The sequence below is a fragment of the Podarcis pityusensis genome (genome assembly GCF_964106645.2).
Source record: "Podarcis pityusensis genome assembly, chromosome: 1".
Lineage (NCBI taxonomy): Eukaryota > Metazoa > Chordata > Lepidosauria > Squamata > Lacertidae > Podarcis > Podarcis pityusensis.
Window position 1 is genome coordinate 101180390 of NC_138028.1, and position 23085 is coordinate 101203474.

At 39.5% G+C, this 23085-nt stretch overlaps 1 protein-coding gene across 15 annotated transcripts in view; it reads left to right on the top strand.

Moving 5' to 3' along the window:
• The window catches only part of ARHGAP15 (Rho GTPase activating protein 15), a 379294-nt gene that overhangs the window by 178904 nt on the left and 177305 nt on the right, over positions 1-23085 (top strand). For all 15 annotated transcript variants that reach the window (XM_081008190.1, XM_081008185.1, XM_081008181.1 and 12 more), the window contains 2 exons: positions 13220-13318; positions 16035-16161. In XM_081008190.1, coding sequence (XP_080864316.1) covers positions 13220-13318; positions 16035-16161 — 226 coding nt within the window. The remainder of the gene's footprint in view (positions 1-13219; positions 13319-16034; positions 16162-23085) is intronic.

Genomic DNA, 23085 nt, shown 5'->3' on the forward strand with positions numbered 1-23085 from the left:
CCTTCTTGTTCACATTATCTGGCTGTAAGGCTATCCTCCTTAGGCTGTTGAAGCCTGAAGTTTTACAATTATCCCCAAAGCTTCTTTAGCATAGGTACTAATGAATGGCAAAATCACGCAGTTCTGAAACCTAACTAAGCAGGATGCTAGAATCAATGGGTAATGGGTAAAATTAACTTTTACAGTTATCCATCTTTCGAACTTTCTTTCTCTACAGCTATACTTCTCAGTGCAAAAGATTTCCTAATGTTAATTTGATTGGATTGTAAATATCATACCTTCAACCATATACCAAATTAAAATAAGATACTTGTTTTTACATTACCTGATAGAACAACTAATCACAATGTGGTTTTGGAAATAAAATTTCCTGATGATGTTTTTTAAAGGGTGTTTTTATTTTAAATGTTTTTATTTCTTGCAGATTCAGTTTATGAATACTAAACTTTTCAGAATTTTGAAAATTTGTGCCTTCTATTCATTTGTTCATTCGTTCACGTAGTTTATGTATTTGTTTAAAGAATTGAATATCCCACCCTTCTGTTTAAAATAAAACTTCCAGGGTGACTTTCGGTGTATAATAAATCATGATAAATCATGATAAAAACAGAGACTAAAACATTCTTTAAAGAAGAGCAGCATCAGGGGCTTACTTATGAGTAAACATGTATAGGATTGAACTGAAAAGACCAATAGTGTTGGAAGGACATAGGATTTGACATGCCTCTCTAATGAAGGAATTCAACAAATGTGTGTGCCTACGAGATCCTTTAGATACACAGGTTCAGCTTAAACTGGACTTCAAAGGTTAAAGTTAGTGCTTGGAGTTGTACTTGGAAATGGACCAGCAGCCCACAAGTGGTTTAAGATCAGTCTTGCTGCTTTGTTTGGACCAATTAAAATTTCCACATAGTCTCAGAAGCCAGACCCAGTACAACACATATCAGTAGTCTCATCTGGAGATTACTAGAGTCTGAATAACATGTCACAAGATTATCTCTGTTCCAAAAGGGTCACAACTGAACCATCAATTGTAGCTAGCATAAGATACGTTGTGGTATCTAAGTACCTCCAAACCGCAAGCCTAATTGTTTACAAGGAGCGCAACTCATTCAGAACAGGTTGGACTCCAAGATACATTAACCACCTATTATGAATACTTCCATCTTGTCCAGAGAAGTATTGGATCCAGTATGAAGGGTTTTTTTTTTAAAAAAATAATGAACTGAATAGGCTAAATTTGATTGATATGAATCTGTTACACAACAGTAACAGGCACAGTTAGTAAAAGCACAAGGTATCTTCTTTATTAAATTGATTGGATTGGAAGAGCCACACCCATTTATCCTAGCATCCAAAACGTAACAAAAAACTGTACAGTCGTACCTTGGTTCTCGAACTCCTTGGTACTCGTACGTTTTGGCTTCCAAATGCCACAAACCCAGAAGTAAGTGTTCCGGATTGCAAATGTTTTTCGGAAGCCAATTGTCTGACACAGCTTCCACTTGACTGCAGGAAGCTCCTGCAGCCAATCGGAAGCTGCGCCTTGGTTTTCAAACGGTTTCGGGAGTGGAACAGACTCCCCGAATGGATTAAGTTCGAGAACCAAGGTACCACTGTATATGGTAGAGGTTAATATGAAAGTTGTTGTCATAGGAGCCACCTCCTAGGGGCCGAGGTCTCAGCCCCGTCCCCAATAAATTATTTGAGCTACTCGGCACCCCCAAAATTAATGGGCATTGCCATTCAAATGGTGTGCATGTGTCACAACATGTGATCGATTATGTGGGGAGGGGATTACCTGCCCCCCAATATTTTATTCAGCTTGGCACCCCTGGTTGTTGTGAAATACAAATGGAATGTGCAATGCTGAGGAGTGGGACCTTCAACAAAAAGATGTTGCAGTGTAGAATCTTCCTATTCAGTATTCCAGCCAGTCAGCCAGTCATTCTGTTTTTCAAATACTGCATTTCATTCCCCTCCCCACCCAACATGGCATCTTGGCTCAGGTACCCATTCAACGTTAAATGGCTACTCAGCATATATAGTGCTTACTGAGCTGTTTTGGGGCTATTTTACCATTACTTAATCAATTATATTATTTATAATCTACTCTTACCATGCGCACAGCCCCAGAGTGTGAGTCTTAGGACTTCCACCTCCCCTAATGATCTTCTGCTGCTGCAAACCTTGCACATACTAATATTTAGAGATGGTCAGATCAGTCTCTTTCCAGTCCATGCCAAGTTTGCATATATTTATTGAAAAGTTCGTTCTGTCCCATTTCCACATTTACCTGATTTTTTTAAAAAATACAAAAACACAGACAGATTTCTACTTAAATAATTTAACACATGGGTAGGCAAACTAAGGCCTGGGGGCCGGATCCGACCCAATCGCCTTCTAAATCCAGGCTGCGGACGATCGAGGAATCAGCATGTTCTTACATGAGTAGAAAGTGCCCTTTTATTTAAAATGCATCTCTGGGTTATTTGTGGGGCCTGCCTGGTGTTTTGACATGAGTAGAATGTGTGCTTGTATTTAAAATGCATCTCTAGGTTATTTGTGGGGTATAGGAATTTGTTCATTCCCCCCTCCCCCCCCCCAAAAAAATATAGTCCGGCCCCCCACAAGGTCTGAGGGACAGTGAACTGCCCCCCTGCTGAAAAAGTATGCTGACCCCTGATTTAACACTTATTTAGGTACACACTTTATCTCAAAATACATATTTAAGGATTTACTCTCAGTACACTCATTTATGAATTTATTTGTTTCAAACACATTATTTTTATGTATTTTGTTACATGCTCTGAGTTAAGAACTGTATCACAAAATTAGGATAAGTACAAAATCCAAATAATATGTTCTTATCCTCATACTAGTCTGGTAGATGTTGATCTGGTTAGTCTGCATCAGGATTCCTCAAAATGAAACTCCTCAGTGAGCCCTACTAATACCTCCCTCCCTCTTTGATGACAAAGCTGATATAACTCGGCGCCAAAGTTTGCTGTTTGAATAGATGATAATACAGGTGTCCTAGATAAAAGGCACTTTGCATGAGGAAATAAAATGTATGCAAGGCAAATACGCTGCTCACATATATTGCATTTCATATGGTGATTTATTGCCAGGATGGACTTTTCACACAGCAATAGCCCTTAGCTTTAGTAATATGTTGAGCAAGGCACAATCCTCCTGCCAGCTCTTTTGGGGAACATGGGAACTCTGACCTGCATTTTCAGGTTATAGAACTCGAAGAGCAGTGGCCTGGTATTTGGTTTCATTGGGCTGCATTTTTGGGAATAGGTGGCTGACATGCATGCCTTGTACCTATAATTCCACTTAGATAAAAGCTTTCTTCCATATTATCTTTGACACTTACTCTGTTTCAATCCTGTTCTAGCTCTCTTTCCGGGCTGAGTGAAAGGATATGCTTGATAATTTCAATGTGGGCTCATGTCACGGTCATGCTGTTTTATTGTGAATCTCATGTAAATGTTAATTTCACCAGGTTATGTTTGCAGTGGAAAATCATTTACACATCTCTAGTCAAAAGCATGATTGATAAGGAGAGAATTGGCTTTTTCAACTCTTCCCTCCCACCCCCACCGCCCACCGAGCATGTCTCCTGTATCAACAGGACCTTTTCAGTTTTATTGTGGTTTTTTGTTGTTTTTTAATGTCCAAATGCAATTATTTATAGTGGCAAAGAATAAGAGATTTCTGAACTCACATGCAGGTGAGATTGCAATGTGATCCTGTATAACACATTAAGAAACAGTACAACCTAGCAATTCCAAGTTAGGGATTTAGTTATTTATTTATTTAGTGCATCCTAGAGCCCTATACAAGGGACACGGGTGGTGCTGTGGGTTAAATCACAGAGCCTAGGGCTTGCTGATCAGAAGGTTGGCGGTCGAATACCCGCGACGGGGTGAGCTCCCGTTGCTCGGTCCCTGTTCCTGCCAACCTAGCAGTTCGAAAACACGTCAAAGTACAAGTAGATAAAAAGGTACCACTCCGGTGGGAAGGTAAACGGCGTTTCCGTGTGCTGCTCTGGTTCGCCAGAAGCGGCTTAGTCATGCTGGCCACATGACCCGGAAGCTGTACGCCAGCTCCCTCGGCCAATAAAGCGAGATGAGCGCCGCAACCCCAGAGTCAGCCACGACTGGACCTAATGGTCATGGGTCCCTTTACCTTTTAGAGCCCTATACAGGTTAACTAAACATGTGAGAAGGGTAGAGAGAGGGGGTGCACTAGCTCTGCCTGCCATTCTCATTGTCCTCTACATGTTCAAAGGTAACGGACAGCAGAGAGGAAGCTTCCTGTCCTTGCGGTGGCTTTTGTGCATTTTGGAACCCTGGTAGATTCCAAGCCAATAAAGTTTCATTTGAATTCAGACTGGTAATATGCATAAAACAGGACCATGAGCCTTAGTTCAGAGAGATTATGTCAGTGTCCCTCTGGACCAAGGGGATGCCCTCCTCTGGCACTGAGGACTACTACTGAAATCCTTCCAAAAGCTTTTCAGGGTCGCCTGTCCTTGATCATTGCTCAAAACAGAACAGGTTATGGATCTGGTTTGATGATTTTGTTTTTGCTTTGGGCCCAGTTGCCAGAAATGGCCAAAGGAGTTACTTTCCTCCTGACACATATTGTTAGCAGTACCCCTCAGGTGAATAGATAGATGCCACCTTGAAGGTCTTCTCTGTGCTCCTCACCCAGATTGATTCCCTACCCTTCCACCTTCTCCCTGATACTAGTTTTTCTTTTTCTTTTGAGAATTGGCAATTGAATTAGTGTTACAGTTAAGACTAAACAGACCTCCTACTCTCGTTCTTACCTGGATTAATATTAACTTTAGCTGGAAGATGTTCAGGCTGCTGTTCTTATTTTAGCCATACAGTATTTCTCTATAAACACGTAATTATTTTAGACAGTTATTATTTTAGTATACAAGAAACCCACTTGAAACCAGTGCAAATAAATGTGTGCAGTTCTAAAGTTAGCAAGTGTTCTTCTTCTTAGTGCAAGTCAAAACAAAGCAATTCCTAAATGTTTGATAAATGTTTGTTGTCCTGGCCAAATGCAATAAAATAAAATAAAACATACCATAATATTGGGGGTTCTCTCTTTCTCTGATATATGGAGTACAGTGGATGCCCGGGTTGCGAACGTGATCCGTGCAGGAGGCATGTTTGCAACCAGCAGCGCCATGTCTGCGCACGTGTGGGTCGCAATTCGGTGCTTCTGCGCATTCGCAAAGCGCGATTTAGTGCTTCTCTGCATGTGCGAGAGCTGAAACCTGGAAGTAACCCATTCTGGTACTTCTGGGTTCGGTGCAGTGCGCAACCCAAAAATGTGCAACCTGAAGCATCTGTAACCCAAGATATGACTGTATATATATTAGCAAGGGAACATATTTTCAGAAGAAGAACATACTAAAGAGTAAAACCCTAAACAAATCCAGAGTGGAGTCCCTAAGACAATTGGATGACCTTGTACACCTCCTTCCAGCAATTCCTGCAGCCAACCTAGTGCCAAACACATTGCTCTACATTGCTGTACTACATCAGCGAGGCCTAGAGGGGGGGTCATGTTGTCTGGGCAGCCCAGGACCTTCATACACACTGCCTACCCATCATTTTTACTTAACCCCTGGAGGTGTACTCCATTGTCTCTCAAGACAGATGGATGCCAATGGACAAATAATACGAAGCAGTAGTACATTCAATTACCTGTAGGCAGTCAGATGGGTGGGGTATAAATAATAAGTGAGGCCGTGGGGGAACTGGGGCAGGGAGGAGTCCTCACTTGCACAACCACCCAGCGGTACTAACAGCCTCATGAATATCTAAGTGAGGAAAATGTACAAGAATGCATCCCATTAGGGAAGTTGCATACAAAAGTGTATATTATAAAGGGCTGGTGAATTTTCATGAGAAGTTTTAAAATTATTATTATTATTATTATTATTATTATTATTATTATTATTATAAAAAATTGCAAACTGATGTGAAACTGTGGCAAACTGAACAATGAGAAAGTGAGAGAATCTGAAATTGTCAAATTCATTAAGCATAAGAGCTTTGGGTTTCCTTGTCTCTTGCACTAGTGTGATGCAGCACAGCAGGAAATGCTCTTAAACATATGAGCTGGGAATACTGGCAGCCCTGAAACTTTCTGATTTTCTCATGAATCTGAAGTTCCACTTTGGAGGAAATTATTATGCCATACAAGTCAGTGTTATAGGAGCACTCTGGACCAAATTATTTGAGTATCAAAGGTTCAACTCAATTTCAATTAAATAAATGCTCTTCTTTTGTGAATTTGACCCCAGTCCTTGCAGTGTTAAACTCACTTGAGATCTACTGGTGAATTTAGTTCAAACATTTGTTTTCTTTCCATTAAATAACAAATTGCTTTGATAGGCAGGTTGATTTGATATGATGGCACCACCGAGATTTCCAGCAATTTTACATTCAGATCAATCATGCTAAGAGACACGGAAATATGCACTGTAAACACCTGCATATTAATACCCACCCTTTTTTTTTTTAATAGTAGGGAAAGTTGCAGCAATGCAGGCAATATTTGTTGGGTGTTTTATATAGCAATATTTATCCTGTTTAAACTAATTTTACAGAGTTGGAAAAAGCAGGTTAATTATAACACAAGGTTCAACATCTTTAGATATGTATAACATTTTCTGTTCCTTAAAACAAATATTCCCCATGAAAATATAAAACATTTTTTTTTCTGACTTGCAAAGTTTTTGCAGTCTATCATTTAAATTACTTAAATAAAGGGAGCCTTAGTACTCCCAAAAGCTGAGAATATAACACCCTCCATGCATATTAGCTTGATCTTCTTGACAGACCAGAAAAGTGTTTGTGTGTGCCAATTAAAACAAAAATGGATCCCTAGTGGCTTGTTCCTCACACAACTTCTGAAGACTGCTATCATTGTTTGCTGGGGTAACCCTGGATAGGGCTGCTATCCAAAGTAAACAAACTTTTCAAAACTTTCTTGACAGATGGGGGTTACAAATGCATTTTAATAAGAGAGTTGCCAAAGCAACATTTTTTTAAAAAAAATATTTTTACAATGAGCATATATTTACTTAACATCTAGCAACATTGGGGGATACAAGGCAGATACATTCTCACAAAATGTTTTAACTAGCAGGATTTCCCCCCTCTTTCTTGGAAGCCTAGTTAGGAAGTTTTTATTCAGACTGATACTTTAGCCTTTTTTCTTCTTTTTTCTAAAAAAAATGTCAGCTAGCCTGGACTTGTCAGAAGGAATTATTGAAAGTTACCAATGTAAGACTATCATCTGAGACAGACATTCTGCCTGATAATGTCTTTTTTCCTTTCTTTCTTTTTGAAGAATGTGTGTCCATAAACACCTTTGAGTACTCTTCAGTAATTTAGCCCTCTTCATCTGGTACAAAATATCATATTATGAAATGGAGTGGAGGACTTCATTTGGAATGGGACTTACTTACTTTGATTTATTTACATGTGCCGAACATTAGACTTATAGTGAAACACAAACATATGTATTTTTAATACAAGGTTCCCTCCACCTCAGCTCATTCATTCAACCTAAACTTTGTAAAAAAAACAACAACCAGGGTTATCAGGAGTGGGAAGAATGTTTATTATTTCCAGTGGTACACTTGCTTTTGACATGTTTTTAAAAACTGAAAAATCGCTATCTTTATTTTAATTCAATTCAAATGTAATTCAAACAAAATTAATTAAATGACTAAGGAGGCTCAAAACCAAATTAATTAAATGGCTATGTGTCTCGAAACTTTATTTTAATTAGACCTTGTTTCTATTCACCAACGGTGTGGTAGACACATCTTGCTGCAGCTGGTTTTGCATGTACTTATTTTTAACTGGTGGTCCATGTAACTATACCACATAAAATAAAATGAATTATTATTCTAGCCTCTTTAAAAAAGAAAAAAAAGGTTTTATAATCAAAAGGAAGTTGATGTGAAAAGCGATGGCAGAGATGGAATCCAGGAGTGAAAACAAGACTGGAGGAATCACATCACTAGACTGGCAACTGTTCTTGGAAAAAATAATGACAAATTCAACATATTTACTTGGTACCATCTTGCCTTGACTGTCCAGTGTCTATATCATGATTTAGTAGTACGCTGTGAAAAATACATTAATCAGTAATGATGCATAATTCACCATCCAGAGGAACCTGACCATCTATATCTATATCTATGATGTTTGGTGCTTAAGTTTGCCAGCAAAAGTTTGAAGGTATATAGGATTTTCTGTAAGAAAGCAGGGGTTCAGAACCTTAGTAGCTTCTCTCCTTTCCAGTTTGACAAGCAGAATAAATTACAGAATAAAATGTGCACTTCATTTGCATAATTCATTTGGATCATAGAACTTGCTTTGGAAATTTGGAGAGGGATACACAGAAAGCCCATTTCTAAGAATGGACTGAAAGCCCATCAAAACTTAAGGAGAGAAGAAGCCCTATAGGAGATAAAAGCAAACACACCATTGCAGCAAATATCAAATACTAGGCCAGGTTTTGGCACAAGCTGTTTATTGAGGCTTGTGTGATGAGTGCTGGGGACAGTCTCACCACTTCTCCACCCAAATTCACAACAAAGGGGATCGCTGAATACCAGTCGGTGGGTAGCAACTGCAAGTGTTGCTGCATTTGTGTCATTCCTGTGGGCTTCCTATAGGCCTTTTGGTTGACCACTGTGGGGAACAGGATGCTGAACTTAGATGCCTTTGGTCTGATCCAGCAGGGTTGTTCATATATTCTTCTGGGCAGAGGAATAAAAGATGGTCTGTGTCATGACTTGCTGTATCTTTTCTATTATTCTGGTTCTGCTTCTCTTCCCATATGAAACAGGCAAGGGAATCTGCAGAAATGTAATACTGGCAAGCACTTCACCGAAATCACTGTTGGGTGATTTCTTTTGGTTTTGCCTTTGCTTCTCTCATAGCTGCATCACTGTTCTTTTATCCCTGGAAAAATGAACTGAAGGGTTGTTGTTGTTTTTTGCTTTAATTAAAAGTTTGTTGGCATAAACAGTGTTTATGAACTGAAAGTTGAAGAGGATGCAGAAAGCTAGCTGAGAGAGAGAGAGAGAGAGAGAGAGAGTGTGTGTGTGTCATTGTTGGTCAACGTCAATATTGTGTGCAACTTACAGGCGCTTCAATTCAAAATTTCTCCCTGCTTTCCCGCCTGGCTTTCTCTGTTTGATTTGGAATGGGAGGAGGAAGATCTGGAGCCAGAAGTAATACAATTGGTGACATTGACATTGACATTCCCATTGGACCTACTGCTGGGAATGCTTGAATCCAGTTTACAAATATGTGGCAGCTATTTCATTTCAGTTCTTGAAATAGATATCACTGCCAACATTTCAAGAGCTTTTCAGGAAGCAAAGGCATGGTACAGAATCCAGCCCATTAATTTACTTTTCTCCTCAAACTGACACAGTGAGTCAGTGACAGAGGCTGAAGGAGGACACACAAATCCTGACTCAGAACCACCTGCTTGAACTAATGCCTAAATTAAAGTATCAGGACTCCACAAATCCTTCATTCCTTTGAGCTAGCTACTACTGTGAGCACTGGCTCATAATGCCACTTTAAATAAGTTTTCTCTTTTAGAGTGTGTGTCTTGAAAATGGAATGCACGCAAAAGGAAGGATTGTTTTGTTTTTTGAGATCTTAAATAAGAAAGCAACAGAAGCAAAACAGAGGGCAGCAGCTTTTCTGGAGACTTTGAGGGGGAAAATCCCTTTTGTATTTCTGTAGTCCTTGTTGTTGTTTTTTCTTATCCATGGCTGATATGCTCAAAATTGCCTTCATGGGGAGACTGTTTGGTTGCTGTTGTTGTTTATTACATTGTTTAGGACTGCAGTGGTAAATTGTTGCAGCCAAATCTGGCACCCACCCACCCTGAATTATATTCCCATTGGTTTTAACAATGCTATTGTTAGAAATGCAAATATGGTTTAACAATTCCTTCCAAGAACTTTTTAATCAGGGATTCTAAGTAGGAAATATATAGAAGTGGGTTAAAAAAAACCTACAGTTTAATGCAATTCGCCAAACCAAAGTCTTTGGAAATGCTTTCCTCTGAATGTCTAGGACAGAGCAGAACAAAGTCAATTACTGACTGTAATTAAGAAGTGGATGCATATAAACTGTAGAGAGCAGTAGCAGTCTTCTTGAAAGTGTTTAGTAACTCTGAAGATTACAGAGAAAGAGACTTGAACTGTATCTCAAATAGCAAGTATTTTGAATGAATTCACTTCTTCCTGTTCTATGATCTACTTTTGCTGATATATTCATACATCACCGATTATATATGATTATTACAAACAGCACATTAAGACGAAGACTCTTTCAAAATGAATGTTGCTTTGGTCTTGTTAGCACTGAAGTATCTCTTTTACATATCATAAGGGTACAAATGTTTATGCAATGCTGAAATACTTGTATTTTAATAAAGCTCAAATTTACTCAACGGAAGAGTGAACTATGTTGCTTCCTTCTTAAGCCTTCAAAATAAAGTCACTCTAATTACGTGTGTTGCTTTTACTTTGAAAATATTGTTTCTTGTAATAATTTAAGTGGTGGTTTGTTTGTACTGGAAGAGATGCACTAGATTGGATTGACCATTGTGTTTAGTCTAATTCATGTCTCTCACCGCACATTAATACATTTGTAGTGTCATATAAAACAGTTGAAACCTACCCAAAATTAAAATCTGTAAACTTGAAAAGTGTTAGCGATAGGTTCCATCAGTTAGTTACCTTTGTACTGTTGCTGTGACAGAAGTTGCTGCATCCTGTAAAATATATGTGCTTTATTTCTGAGCATCACAGACCTATGAAGTATAATGGATGTTCCTTACATGCATGCATCTCAGGTCTATATAATATAATGGATGTCTCTTATTTAGGTCAGCTTAGATTTTTAGCTCTTAGAAATATCTGTGAACACCTGCCATAGGCAACAGCTGTTTTAAGTTGTACACACAGCCTATTATTTAGGAAGAGAACATAATCAAACAGGGTGGAATGACTAGTTTCTTGCCTAGAAATATTATGTGTGGAATTCCAACTATTCATTGTGTTGGGTTTCTCCTTATTTACTTAGAGGCAGTGGAGAATCTGGAAAAAATAATGACCAAGGGGAAGAAGTGCAACAGACTTTTAATACAGAATCACCTCTCGGCTTTGGGCTATTAACATCTTAAATGCTGCAATGATATGTCCCAGTTTAAGTTACAGTGGTACCTCGGGTTACAAACACCTCGGGTTACAGACACTTCAGGTTACAGACGCTTCAGGTTACAGACTCCACTAACCCGGAAGTAGTACCTCGGATTAAGAACTTTACCTCAGGATGAGAACAGAAATAGTGCGGCGGCGGCAGCAGCGGGAGGCCCGATTAGCTAAAGTGGTATCTCAGGTTAAGAATGGACCTCTGGAACGAATTAAGTTCGTAACCAGAGGTACCACTGTACAGTTATTACTTTCTCTTGAGCCATTAATTGGAACTTTCCCTCAAGTTGAGAAAGAGTTGAGAACAATCAGTAAAACTTTAGCAAGCGTTGGCACGGGGAGATGACATGGAGAGGAGAAAACAGATTCGTAGTTGATTAAAATGAGCCAATTTAAATAAATAAATAAATAGTATAAATATAAAGCATTACCTCAAAAGATGCTCCTAGGATCAGCACATCTGGAATGAAGTAGTACCTGATTATAATTATAAGAGTTAGCTCATTGCACCTTACAATTCTCAGAGATGCCAGGAAAATGCCGCCCCTAGATAAATGATCACCACCCTAGCCTCAGTGTCCAATTATTTTATTATATGGATCAGCCCTGTCTCAACCCCACCCCTTCTCATCATCCATGCAGCAAATAAACACAAACATTGCGGTAAGGATCAGGTTTTTCTATTATGGGAAGGACATTTTATGTAGAATCCCCATGTGTACTGTAACATGCCCTAAAGTCTTTATTGTGTATTCCACATGGCTTTTAAATTTTTTTAGTCATATGGGTATAGTCCGTACATTTCTGACATTATGTCTGTTCATTTTAAAAAGGAACTAGTTCTAGTTCACCCTCTCAAAAGAGGAACTGGTTCCAGTTCATTTTACGAAACAAACTAGTTCAGCTCTCAAATTCATCCAAATGAACTTTTTATAAAATGTTGATCTAGTGGTTCAGCAGTGGAAACTGCTAGCACATTTCCAGAGCTAAGCAGGGTTTGGTATGGTTTCAAATTGGAGGGATGACCACATATTTAGATGACTGTGGTACAGGGGCTTGAATTAGATAACCTCGGGGTCTCTTCCAACTCTACAATTCTGTGATTTTATTAATCATCCTTGGTTTAAAAAACACACACACCAAATGAGCATTTGGAATTTTACCAGCTGCAATGCTGAATTATGAAGTAAAACAGGGGCCATACACAAGTAATAAGATGTCTGCCAGACAAAATGTCAACAGGTGAGGCCTTCCTCGTAATTTTATTCTGCTCATCCTGTTTTATTTGTGCGAGCCACAAAGTTGTTAAAGGCATAATGCATTATTCACTTTGTTCCTGCATTTGTAGTTTTGCTAAGCAACAATGATTAAATGACTAAGCAACCTTAGCAACAGCAGTGCCTCCATCTCTGCCTAATAAGCCTTAGAAAGTTGTCTTTATGTTTTGCTTTCTAACCTTCTTTATACATTTTCAATTAACTTACTTTAAAAAGAAAAAGCTAAGAACACAGGCTTCCTGCTGCAAGGGGAGGGGAGGGAATGAATGTGAAGATGAGCTAGAAATCATTCAGAGTTTTACCACGAAATGAACTTAATTCGCCTTTAGTTCACTCAGCAATTATCTAAATCAGTGATTTTTGAACTACTTAGTGAACTTCATTAAACTGAACTAGTTAGTTCCTAGCACTGAAAATCATCTACTTGGAAAGTTCACTTTCCAATGGGGATTATTTCAAGAGTAAGTACTGTAGGCTTCCTACATTCCTACGTTCTGGATATGTCCTAAACGCCATAATTATAGAACCAATGGCATTAAAAAATGGCAAGCTATTGAAACGTCTGTGTTTCTCAAATGAATTACATGAAAAGAAAAAGTGTGTCTCACATAGTTTGCTTACCTATGATTTTCCCATTGTCATTTAGATCACAACAGCATCTGGAAATGAGGTCCTTCTTCACTCAGATATTGACTTCATCATACTGGAGTGGTTCAATGCTATAAAAAATGTAATTGACAGATTGGTATGTATTTGTTTTGGCTATTGATAAAAGTATCATGGAGCAATGCATGTGCTTACACATCTAAGGAAGTTTTAAAGCAAGTGAACTTAATAATGTGAACCTCCCTTTAAATCACTATATAAATGTGTGTGTGAAGATCTATATGCATTTTTAATGCTATAAATAAATAAATATTCCAGATAAAAAGTGTTGCTGAACTAAAATGCTGTTTGATTCTATCCTAAGACAGAATGGTGCATTTATTGCTGTGAAATAATGACAACGCTGGTTTACTGTGGGTTGTAAAAGCACACAAGCGCTTAATAACTAATGAATTTCTACATTTTCTATTTATGCTATCTACAGTATATAATCTTTCATATGACTATTAATACGTATGAGTCTTTTATGCATTTCCATATTATTTATTTGCCAGAATGGCACTAGAAAATATTCTGATGTATCTGATTGTTGTTACTCCTTTCTTTCTCACTGGTATTTTAGGACTGTATTTTCTGACAACCATTTTAATTGCCTCTCCCTCCCAATTTCTATTTATGCCACCACCACCCCTCATGTGCATTTGAACGTACTTAGTCTAAACTTCACTTTTCAACTCTCCTAATTATGCTAGAACTATTTGTGCAGCATGCATCCTTTTTGCCCTTGTTCACTACATTTTTCAATAGAACTTGTTGCGAGCGGTTTGGAGGCATTTTGATGTCCAATCTACACACCTCTTTTAAAGCCCTGATAGTGAGACAAATGAATAAGAATCGTAAAACACCTTGAAACTGAAAATGCCAAGGCAATCCTATGTGATGATATTATCTCAAAAGGCTTTAAATAAACTGTACTGCAGTGCCTATCTATAAATTACATTAATCACAGGATTAGCCATCATGTATGTCTTTCTTTTTTAAAGAATAATACATGCAAGGCATGGGAAGTGATAGCCTATGGTACTGAAGGATGCAGTGAGGGAAGATTTAAGCCAGGGGTCAGCAAACTTTTTCAGCAGGGGGCCGGTCCACTGTCCCTCAGACCTTGTGGGGGGCCGGACTATATTGGGGGGGGGGGAATGAACAAATTCCTATGCCCACAAATAACCCAGAGATGCATTTTAAATAAGAGCACACATTCTACTCATGTAAAAACACCAGGCAGGCCCCACAAATAACCCAGAGATGCATTTTAAATAAAAGGACACATTCTACTCATGTAAAAACACGCTGATTCCCGGACCGTCCGTGGGCCGGATTGAGAAGACGATTGGGCCAGATCTGGCCCCCAGGCCTTAGTTTGCCTACCCATGATTTAAGCCTTCCCTCCCTGGCTGCAATCAGGAAAAACAATTCTCTACCCTGCATGGCAGCTAGCATTTCATGGGGGGTGGGGGGGTGGGAGCTCTCATTGCCTACAGTGAAAGGTGTGGGTTTTTCCTAACACTAATTCTTGTGCAGATTTTTTTTTTACCAAGAATGTGATGGCAAGTGCACTTCTGCCCATGCCTGGTGTTTAATTGTTCAAAATGACCATTTTTATTGTCATATCAGGCTATCTCACGGGGTTGTTGTAATGAAACAATGGGTGTGTGAGAACTATATATATGCTTCCTTAAGCTGATTAGAATAAAGGAAGGAAAAAAATTAAATTACCCCCCCACCCAAAAAAAATAAATCTTTCTCACAATTATTGTTTACGTGGACACTTGAGTAATGAAACCTCAATTCTGCAATCAACATATGGAGTTTTTAAAGCAAAACAGAAACCATATTATAAATTAATTTATAGTTTATCCTATAATGCTTACTTGGAAGTAAGTTGTGCTGTGTTCTGTGGATTTATTAGCCAGTAAATGAGTCCTGGATTATAGTCTTACTCCTAGAACAGGAGTGGAGAACCTTTTTAGCCTGGTGGGCTAGGTAAGTTGCCCAACTTACCTACCTGTCAGTCATTTGATATCATGATGATGCCAAAAGTTAATTCAAGGAGTGCAGGGAGGGGTCTGCTTCTCCAACACATTCCCTGCAGGACAGAAGGCCTTTAATGCAGTAGAGCAAGGTTTCCCAAACTTGGGTCTCCAGCTCTTTTGGGACAACAATTCCTACCATTCCTGACTAGCTGGTCCTGCTAGCTAGGGATGAAGTTTTTGGGTCTCCAAAAACAGCCGGAGACCCAAGTTTGGGAAACTCTGCAGTAGGGGAACTGGCAGATGACTTTGCTATAGCAACACTTCCCACATTCTGGATCAACCTTCTGCAACAATCCCCCCAAGTGTGAGAATTGATATTGGTTATTTCAGCGAGAAGGGGGAATCAGCAAAAATTATGTAACTTCCCCCTCTACCAGTGGAAGCATACCCTAAACAGACCTTTACTCAGAGCATACTCCCACTAGCAGGAATGAACTCAGGGTCCAACCCACAGGCAGGGGAGAAAAATCTTATCATAGTTTGGTATTTTCAAATAAAAGTGCCCAACTTTTATATAGCAGTCTCCAATGTATTTTCATTTCTCATTTTTATTTGCAGAATCAAAACCCACTTATAAGTATCACAATTTTAGCAGCATTGTGCTGAACAGATCTTGTACCGTACTTTTCAAAACTTTAAATATTTATTTTGACAACATAGGATAAACGTATTTTAGTTTTCTTGGTCTCTGTTTCCTTTCAGTCAGACATTTTAAATCAAGCATATTGTTCCATATATTTCTTTATCATTTTTCTCTTCTAGCCCAAAGAGAAGACTAACAAGGCAAGGAAAAATGAGTTCAAGCTTGCAAGATCCTCTAGCTCTGAATTGCTGAGCAGCTTTGAGGCTGAATCTAAGGAGCCAAAGGCAGAAAACAGAAGGTCTTTGAGTAAGTCCCTCTTATGTATATTTAAAGAAATATTACATCATAGCATGCTTATTGTAATGCAATTCAGGCAGCTATCTGAGTGATTTGGAGGACATCCAAAACATTTGTGCAAGAAGACAATTGGATCAACGAGAGTACTTTTTCATATAGTGCATTAGCATGGAACTATGAGAGAACTTAAAACTGGTTTAGATGATATATTGGCTGGCCTCTGCAAATAACTATGCAAGAGGTCTACAGGCCTGAACAGTGTAATGGCAAGGGGCACAATTTTCATGACCTTGTGACTTCTCCTGCATGAATAGAAAAATCAGAAGCATGTTTCTTTCACAATATTAAGCTGACTGAACCACCTCATAGAGAATGTGAAAAGCAAAGAGTTTTAGATAACCAAAGTGGAAGCGGTTGGGCCAACACAATTCATATTATTCATATTTAGCCAATGGCTCCTAACCCTAATTCTGTTCTAATACTTGGAGTCCAAACACTTGGAAAAAACTGTGTGTTGAGCTGAAGGATGAAATTCCTATAACCAGTTGTATTTAAAAATTAAGGCTTGCCTATGTCCCCCAGATCAGCTCATGAGGATCAGGAATCCCTTCAAATGGACATAGGATGGTTGTAGAGCCTTCAATGGGAGAAGGAAACTGGGTAAAAACTGCTTTTGTTTCCACAAGTCTGAATCCCTCCAAAGTTTCTGGTAAAGACAGATGATTTCACTTACATCTTCTTTCATGCATTTCAGTGTTACTATCTAAGGTTCTTCCCTTGATTCCAGGCACTGCAATGGCCATCTTCAACTTCCTTCCTTCCTTTATTTATTTATTGTATCGCCATAGACAGGTAGCCTTACTGCAGAAGGGGTTTGTGTGAAAGAATAATAATAATCTTTTAGAGACGAAATGTGGGATGGCATGCAATGGAGCTAACTTAAGTTCAGAAAAAAGGTATAACATATTGGAATGGCAGAAGTCCATGGAGGAGTGTAGTCTTCATGTGTTCAATGAAACTTTTTATGCTTTTTAAAATACTACTAATAATAAAAATAAAATGCTGTGCAAAGACTTAAGCCAGGGCCTAAGTGCAAGATTGAGGGGGTGCCTGGTTTCTAACACAATGCTTGTTAAAAAACAACTCCTCAAAACTAAAACAGCATATTCAGTAGTTCACAAAATGTTGCTGGTATATAGATGTTAACCAGCTTGTTATATATCTTGTTAACCAGAGAGGACATGGTGACTTTTCACTAAGTGATCCTGTCACTTGCACAACCAAAGTCCACACAGCTCTCATTGTGTTGTTTATCACACACTGCTTGGGGGATTCTAAGAGACATCTAGCAGTCTATTGTGGGATGCTGGACTAGGTAACCCTTGGCCTGATTGAGCAAAATTCTTCTTAGGTTTTTAAAGCACATGGAATTCAATCTCTCCTGGTGTTCCCGTAGGGGTCGTGTCATGGCCCTAGCCCCTGACATGGGCTTCAGAAAGATCCACACCCCCAGATTCCTTTAATGGAATACCCTTAAGCTTGGAGGGGCAGGTGATGGCCGCACCTCCCCTCCCCCATCACAAGGTCAAACAATGCCTAACCGCAACCCTAACAAAGTTGTGATGATTGCTACGAGGTAGGCAAAAACCACATGGCCTGTGCCAATTTGCTAAGTGGAAAAATTCCTACCAGGCCCCTCAATGGCGACCAACCGAGGTCCATAGCAAGGCCAGTTCATAAACCTGCAAAATAGGGAGTGAGGGAGGGTGATTGAGGAAGCGAGCCAAAGAGGAAGCCCTCTGGCTCGCTCCTCTGATTTAAACGGTCCCGGCCACGCCCCCCCGACCATGGGGTTTGGCTGGCCGGGCCCTGACGTGGCTGAGCCCCCCGGTCAACAGGGGACAAAGTCCCCCCCCCTCGCGGGGAGTGGATGACCACGCGGTCCACCGCAACTCCTCCCCACTGGCAAGTGGAGCGGATTTGTGTGTCAAGACCCCGCAGCCACCCCCTCGTTGGGAAATAACACACACAAGGACACAGATATTAGGTTTATGTTATTGGGCAAATTTGGCCACAACTTTATTGATTACAGAATGGGACCCAACTATATCTGGCTCCTGCCCGATGCACAGGAAGTCCAGTAAGGGTAAACCACCAGAAGGTCCCAGTCCTAAAAGAGTAGGCAGCATATTCCCTAACCGGAAGCCCACAAGCTTCAATAGCTTTGCGCATCACACGAGTAAACTGCTGTCTGGCAAGACGGGTCCCATCCTCGTGTACTAGGAAAGGGCCGGAACCAGGGGGCCTGAGGTCCAGAAACTTTTTTGTGTCATTTACGGGGCAGGGACCACTTTTCATGGTTGCCATCAGCCGAACCAAGACACCCTTTCCTTTCTGGTCTGTTTTTGAGCGACGGATGTGACCCGCCAACATTGAATCTGAAAGCTGAATATCATCAAGCTGCAGGCCTCGGGATAAAGGACCCGGCTCGCCTTCTTGCACTACTTCACCAACTCTTAGGGATCTTAGCTTAAGATCCCTGATGGGTTGACCAAAGGTCCATCTAGCCCAGCATTCTGTTTCCAGCACTGTCGAGTCAAATGCCACTGTTGAGCTCATAATTGCAAGCAGGGTATGAATACAACAGCCTTCCCGAGTTGTTTGCCCCCGCTTTCAAATGTTATCTAACTGGTACATATAGGTCCCAGTTAGCTATACCTGAGATGATAATTAGTTTGGATATAAATAGCCAAATAAACAGATTTAATTTCCAGCGAAAAGGCATCAGTGTACTCAATGTCCCAAAATTATACATCTATGTAGAAATAATATGGAATATATTTATTACTTTAGAAAGCATGTCTTTTTCTAGTTTGTACATATTGGAATGTAAATCTTAGCTTTGGTAGAACTCCTTATATCATTGCTTTATTCAACCCTAGTTAAAAATGGCTCATGGTGAACAGACACAATCCAAGGGCCTCTACCGCTGCCATTTTTTTGGGCAAAATGCCAGTAAGCTGTCTCACCATTTGTTGTTGTCTTTTATGCTTCTTGGCATCATAAATCTAACATCTCTTCAGTAATGATTTAGAAGACAGATCAAGTTCCCACCAATGATATAAAGTTAGAATACAACCCAGCACTTGAACTACAAAAAGTTCTGAGGGTCCCCTGTCGTGCTTAAACTTTGTGTTTAGAAGTAGAAACAATCCAACGTGAAATCCGACTGATTTAAGCTTTGTGTGTGTTTAAATAGTATAGACTAAGTTGCCTTACAAATATGTATTTGGAATTTTCTTCCAGCCCCTTGAGACTCAGTAATTATGTGGAATTAGAAAAATGTTAGCATGTGCTTACTTATTCGTAGTCAAAGCACAAACTGTATTGTCAGTTTTCTGCCTTTGGCTTTCTATGCCCTTAATGTTCACACCAGTATCGTCGCCAGAATTATCGGCAGCCAGAGCCAAAATTGTTTTAAAAAGGCATGAGAACTGGTAATGACATGTTGTTAGCAGTTAACAGGTGGTCGTTCCATTGTCCAGTTTGACTGCGGAGCACAAAGACGGTATGTTACAGTATTTGCAATGAGGGCATTGCAAAAGGTGTTTAAAAAATTGAAATGCATTTCTGTGGTGTTCATGTTATTTGCTCTTCTCTGCAAACTAAAGAAATATATACATTTAAATAATAATAATAATTATTACTATGAGTGATGTCCAAGTTATACCCAGAGGAGATCCACTGAAATCAATGGGCTACAATTTTAATGGGCCTACTCTGATGTATATCACCTAATTATTATTGTTTACATTTAAACTGAAACAAACCATGGAACTGAAATAATTAGTAAGGAAGATTCTCATTTAAGGTAGGAAATATGCTTTGCACAACTCAAACCACTTTTGGAGTTAATTCTTTTCAATGTTATGGTCCTGGCATAGCGAACTACTGTGATACAGGCTTTTCATTGATGGCTGTCAAAGGATGCAGTATATTTCAGGACCGTCTACAATTCAGCAATCTTCAAACTACAAGAGCATTGGGGTTTGCATTATCTGCTGTAGATCAGTTCACAACCCCTGTGAGCATGAAGCCTTACATTGCCCTGGTAAATATAAATTGCAGATCCTTGCAGTTTTCTGGATCACTGTCACATTTTGTATGTTTATATGCTGCACCTCTTCTTCATCAGGCATGATGCTGCATAATGCTAGGGAATGAAGAGGAAAATTTAAAAAGTACCAAAAATAGGCTGATGTTATAGCCATAAAGTCAGCTTATAGTAGACAATATTCCATGTAGTATTCCAATATTCCAGGTAGTTGTTTATCTCTTTGACATCTGATTGTTTATCTCTTTGACATCTGATGGGAGGGCATTCCACAGGGCGGGCGCCACTACCGAGAAGACACTCTGCCTGGGTCCCTGTAGCTTTGCTTCTCACAGTGAGGGAACCGCCATAAGGTCCTCAGCGCTGGACCTCAGTGTCCAGGCAGAACGATGGGGGTGGAAACGCTCCTTCAGGTATACAGGGCCAAGGCAGTTATGGGCTTTAAAGGTCAACACCAACACTTTGAATTGTGCTCAGAAACATACTGGGAGCCAATGTAGGTCTTTCAGGACCAGTGTTATATGATCTCGGCAGCCACTCCCAGTCACCAGTCTAGCTGCCACATTCTGGATTAGTTGTAGTTTCCGGATCACCTTCAAAGGTAGCCCCACATAGAGCGCATTGCAGTAGTCCAAGCGGGAGATAGCTAGAGCATGCAGCACTCTGGTGACACTAATCATTCTTTACAATTGGGCTGTATTTACATTTCATGAGTATGTGGGGTTGACTATTACACCATGACATAAAAAGTTGTTAGTCTTGTGCCCTCTTATTTGTTGGTCAGTCGTATTGATACATGGGTACAATCTTTACCGATATTGTTCATCTGGTGCTCCTTCATAAAAGTTATCACAACAACATGGGAGTGGTCTGCTCTACAGATGCTCCTATGATGCCACAGAAGACATCTCATTATACATTCTCTCCCCATGCAAGATGATTGGCCCTATAAAACTCACTGCAGCAGTCATCTGTTGGGCAGGTGTAGACACACAGATTCATGCAACCCCTTGCTATGCATAAGGGTTTCTGGATCAAGACCATTATGTCATGATGCTATCTCCTCAATCTGGAAAGTGGTGGAATTTAGATTGTATTGGTAGCTTTTAAATTAAGGGATCCACTTCCTCATTCCCGCTTCCAGCTTGATTATTTCTCTGTCATTTATTATTTGATGCAATCACTAATAATTACAGCAGGATAATAGCACTCCCCAGTATTCTTTTCATTGCAGTTTTTGATAATATTAGTTTGAATATAATAATATTTTAAAATAGCATCCATTTAAACATTTGGCAGAGAAAACTCGTATTTGTTCACTTAATTCGCTTTTATTGAACCATCTAAATTTTAAGACATAATAAGGTTAGATATTAATCTTCTCTGGGTAAGATCATTACATTTTCCTTTACCTAATAGAATAGCAGGCTCATTACAGAACCATGTGAACTTAACACTAATCATTCTTTACAATTGGGTTGTACTTAATTTCATGAGTATGTGGGGTTGGCTATTACACCATGACATAAAAAGTTATTAGTCTTGTGCCCTCTTTATTTGTTGGTCAGTGGTATTGATACATGGGTACAATCTTCACCGATATTGTACAGAGAAGGTGACAAGTTGCCATTTTTGTGACAGTAGCTATTTTGAATTTCCCAAAATTCAAAAAGGACCTAAGAACAGGACTTTGGGGCAAGGCAGGAGAATGGTGGCTGTTTTCATTATCTTCCCCTCTTCACCTAGCTGCCCATTCTCTCATATCCTGCAACGTGATTCTATGATTTCTCTGATGAAAGTAGGGACATACTATTCCATTATTATTATTATTGCTGCTGCTACTACTACTACTATTGCTATTTATACTCCACCCATCTTATTGGGTTGCCCCACCCACTCCGGGTGGCTACCAGCATATACAAAAACATCAAACATTTAAAAAACTTCCTTATACAGGAGTGCCTTCAGATGGCTTTGGGGTCGGATAACTCCATACCCTCCAATATTTCTCCAATGAAAACAGGGGCATCCTACCATACCCTCAAACATTTCTCTGATGAAAATAGGGACATCATAAGGAAAAGCGGGATATTCTGGGACTGAATCAGAAACCGGGACAGCTTCTGTAAATCTGGGACTTAGAGGGTCTGTTCTCTTCACCTAACCACCCAACAGTGCCAAAACAAAACAGATTGTTTCAAAGTGGGTGAAAAATTGGAGAAATGGGCCTTCTCAATTCAATCCATCCGTTCCTTTCCACCACTACAATATGCAGTGAGTCCAGCCAAACCAGGCAATGAGAAATCTGTGCATTCCGCTTCATGCATGGGAATGACTGACTGGGGGGTATAAAACATATGTACAGAATTCCCATTTTGCAGCCTGCTCTGTAGGCTGCCAGCACGTGCCTCTCCACATGCCTGCTGTGGGTAGAGGAGAGCAAGAAGGATCTATTGAACCATATGAAAATCCCTCCTTGAAGGGAAGAGTTGTAGATTGTCCATAAACAATAACTGCTTTTGGATGGATGATATGTTATCGGTTCAAGTTCTTTTGCTCACTTCTTGTATGCAACAATAAATAGTTAACTAGTCATTAAGCTGTTAATTATCTCATTATTATTACTCGATTACTACCAGTACATATTTCAATTTTATGGAACATTGCTGTAAAAAAAAGAAAGCAATTTTATACTTCCTGCTATCTTTAAGTCTGAGTGAAAAGATAGCTAATGTACGAGAGAGTAAATTAAAGAATATCAATCGGAAATCTTCACCATAGATTGCTATCTGGTTTCTTCTTCCCTCTCCTGTAACCAC